This window comes from Rutilus rutilus (assembly GCF_951802725.1).
Source record: "Rutilus rutilus genome assembly, chromosome: 25".
Classification (NCBI taxonomy): Eukaryota; Metazoa; Chordata; class Actinopteri; order Cypriniformes; family Leuciscidae; genus Rutilus; species Rutilus rutilus.
In genome coordinates this window covers 9107341-9109106 of record NC_140229.1, presented here as the reverse complement: position 1 = coordinate 9109106, position 1766 = coordinate 9107341, and the positions used below count along the sequence as shown (strand labels likewise).

At 38.6% G+C, this 1766-nt stretch overlaps 1 protein-coding gene across 1 annotated transcript; it reads left to right on the top strand.

Moving 5' to 3' along the window:
* Positions 1-333: 333 nt before the first annotated feature.
* On the top strand, positions 334-1308 carry LOC311284778 (olfactory receptor 1500-like; the record flags this gene model as incomplete). Its single annotated transcript, XM_084399990.1, has 1 exon — positions 334-1308. One exon carries the CDS (start codon positions 334-336, stop codon positions 1306-1308), a length of 975 nt encoding a protein of 324 aa, XP_084256116.1.
* Between the last annotated feature and the right edge of the window lie 458 nt (positions 1309-1766).

Genomic DNA, 1766 nt, shown 5'->3' with positions numbered 1-1766 from the left:
TTTAAAGAAAATTCTTTCATCTTAATTACTCAATATATTGTTTTATAATTAATGTATATTTTACATGTTTTACAAAAAACAATATTTATAAATGATATATTTTATCATTTACAATCATTTATAATTTCATAGGTGAACTTTATTTAAATAAATGTATATTATCATTATTATATTGTATTTTTAAATGTTGCCAAGAATAATTTTAACTTCAAGAAAATACATATTTTTTAAATTAGCAAATCAAAGCCACAAGTTATTTGATAAGGTATGTCATGTGTAAAAGGCAGATACATTTGGTTCTTTTGTAAACAGATGTTAACTGTATGTTTTAGTATGTCACAGGCAAACGAAACTGAAGCTTCTGTTGTAACCGAGTTTTTCATCGTGGGCTTCCCTGGACTTCAGCCCGAATACTACAGCCTGATGGCAGCACTTTTGTTCTGCATCTACATCGCTGTAATCACTGGAAACTCTCTCATTGTGGTCCTGTTTGTGACTGAACGCAGCCTCTTTAAGCCTATGTATATTATCATGCTGAGTTTGTCCTTGTCTGATATTGGTTTTTGCACAGTTGCTCTGCCAAAAGTCATTTCTCGCTACTGGTTTAATGACGGTTATATTACCTTCTACGTTTGTCTGTTTCAGAGGCAGCTGATTCACTATTTTGGGACCCTAAACTCTCTTATTATGATGATCATGGCTCTAGATCGGTACTTGGCGATCTGTTACCCACTAAGATACCTTGTTTTAATGAGTAACCGCACTATGAGACTTTTAATAGGGCTTTCCTGGGTTACTGCAATGATTGCCCCAACCATCAACTCAATGCAAACAGTGAAACTGCCATTCTGTGGGCCAAATATGATCGCTCATTGCTTCTGTGACTTTGGGTCTATGAACCAGCTTGCCTGTGCAGATGTCACCCAAACGAACCTCATTGCCTATGGTATAGCAATGTTTGTGCTTCTCGTGCCATTCTCTTTCATCATCTTTTCATATGTATGTATCCTGGTGTCTGTGCTTCGAATAGCAAATGCACAGGGTCGTATGAAAGCCTTTTCTACCTGTGCCACACAACTGACTATCATTATTATCTATTATGTGCCACGTTTCGTTGTTTACTCCAGTTCTAACATCCCGCGCAGTCAGAGGATTGCCCTGGTCATGTTCTACAGTCTGCTTCCACCACTAGTGAACCCCTTCATCTACTGCATCAGGATCAAAGAAGTCAGACAGTTCTTTCTCAAATGGTGTGTTCAGAGAAACAGGATGAGTCTAAAAGTCCATAGGTTAACTATTTCTAAATAAGATCATCTGCCTATCCCTGTTCTGATGTATCACATTACATGCTGTTTATATGCATTTACAATATTTGTTAACAGGGGCGTCGGACTGGGGGTACAACCATTACAGATTACCAGGGCCCCAAGGGGAGAGAGGGCCCTTGAAAAGCCTGGAATATATCTCATTTTACCTGGATATTTTCATTTCCTAATTAAATGGACATGGGAACATGGGGGCCCATCAGGACTGCCTATGCATGGGGCCCGGGATCTTGTGCTACAGGGGCGTGGTTTTTGCACAGTTGCTCTGCCAAAAGTCATTTCTCGCTACTGGTTTAATGACAGTTATATTACCTTCTACGTTTGTCTGTTTCAAAGGCAGCTGATTCACTATTTTGGGACCCTAAACTCTCTTATTATGATGATCATGGCTCTAGATCGGTACTTGGCGATCTGTTACCCACATAGTTTGTTAATATAGTT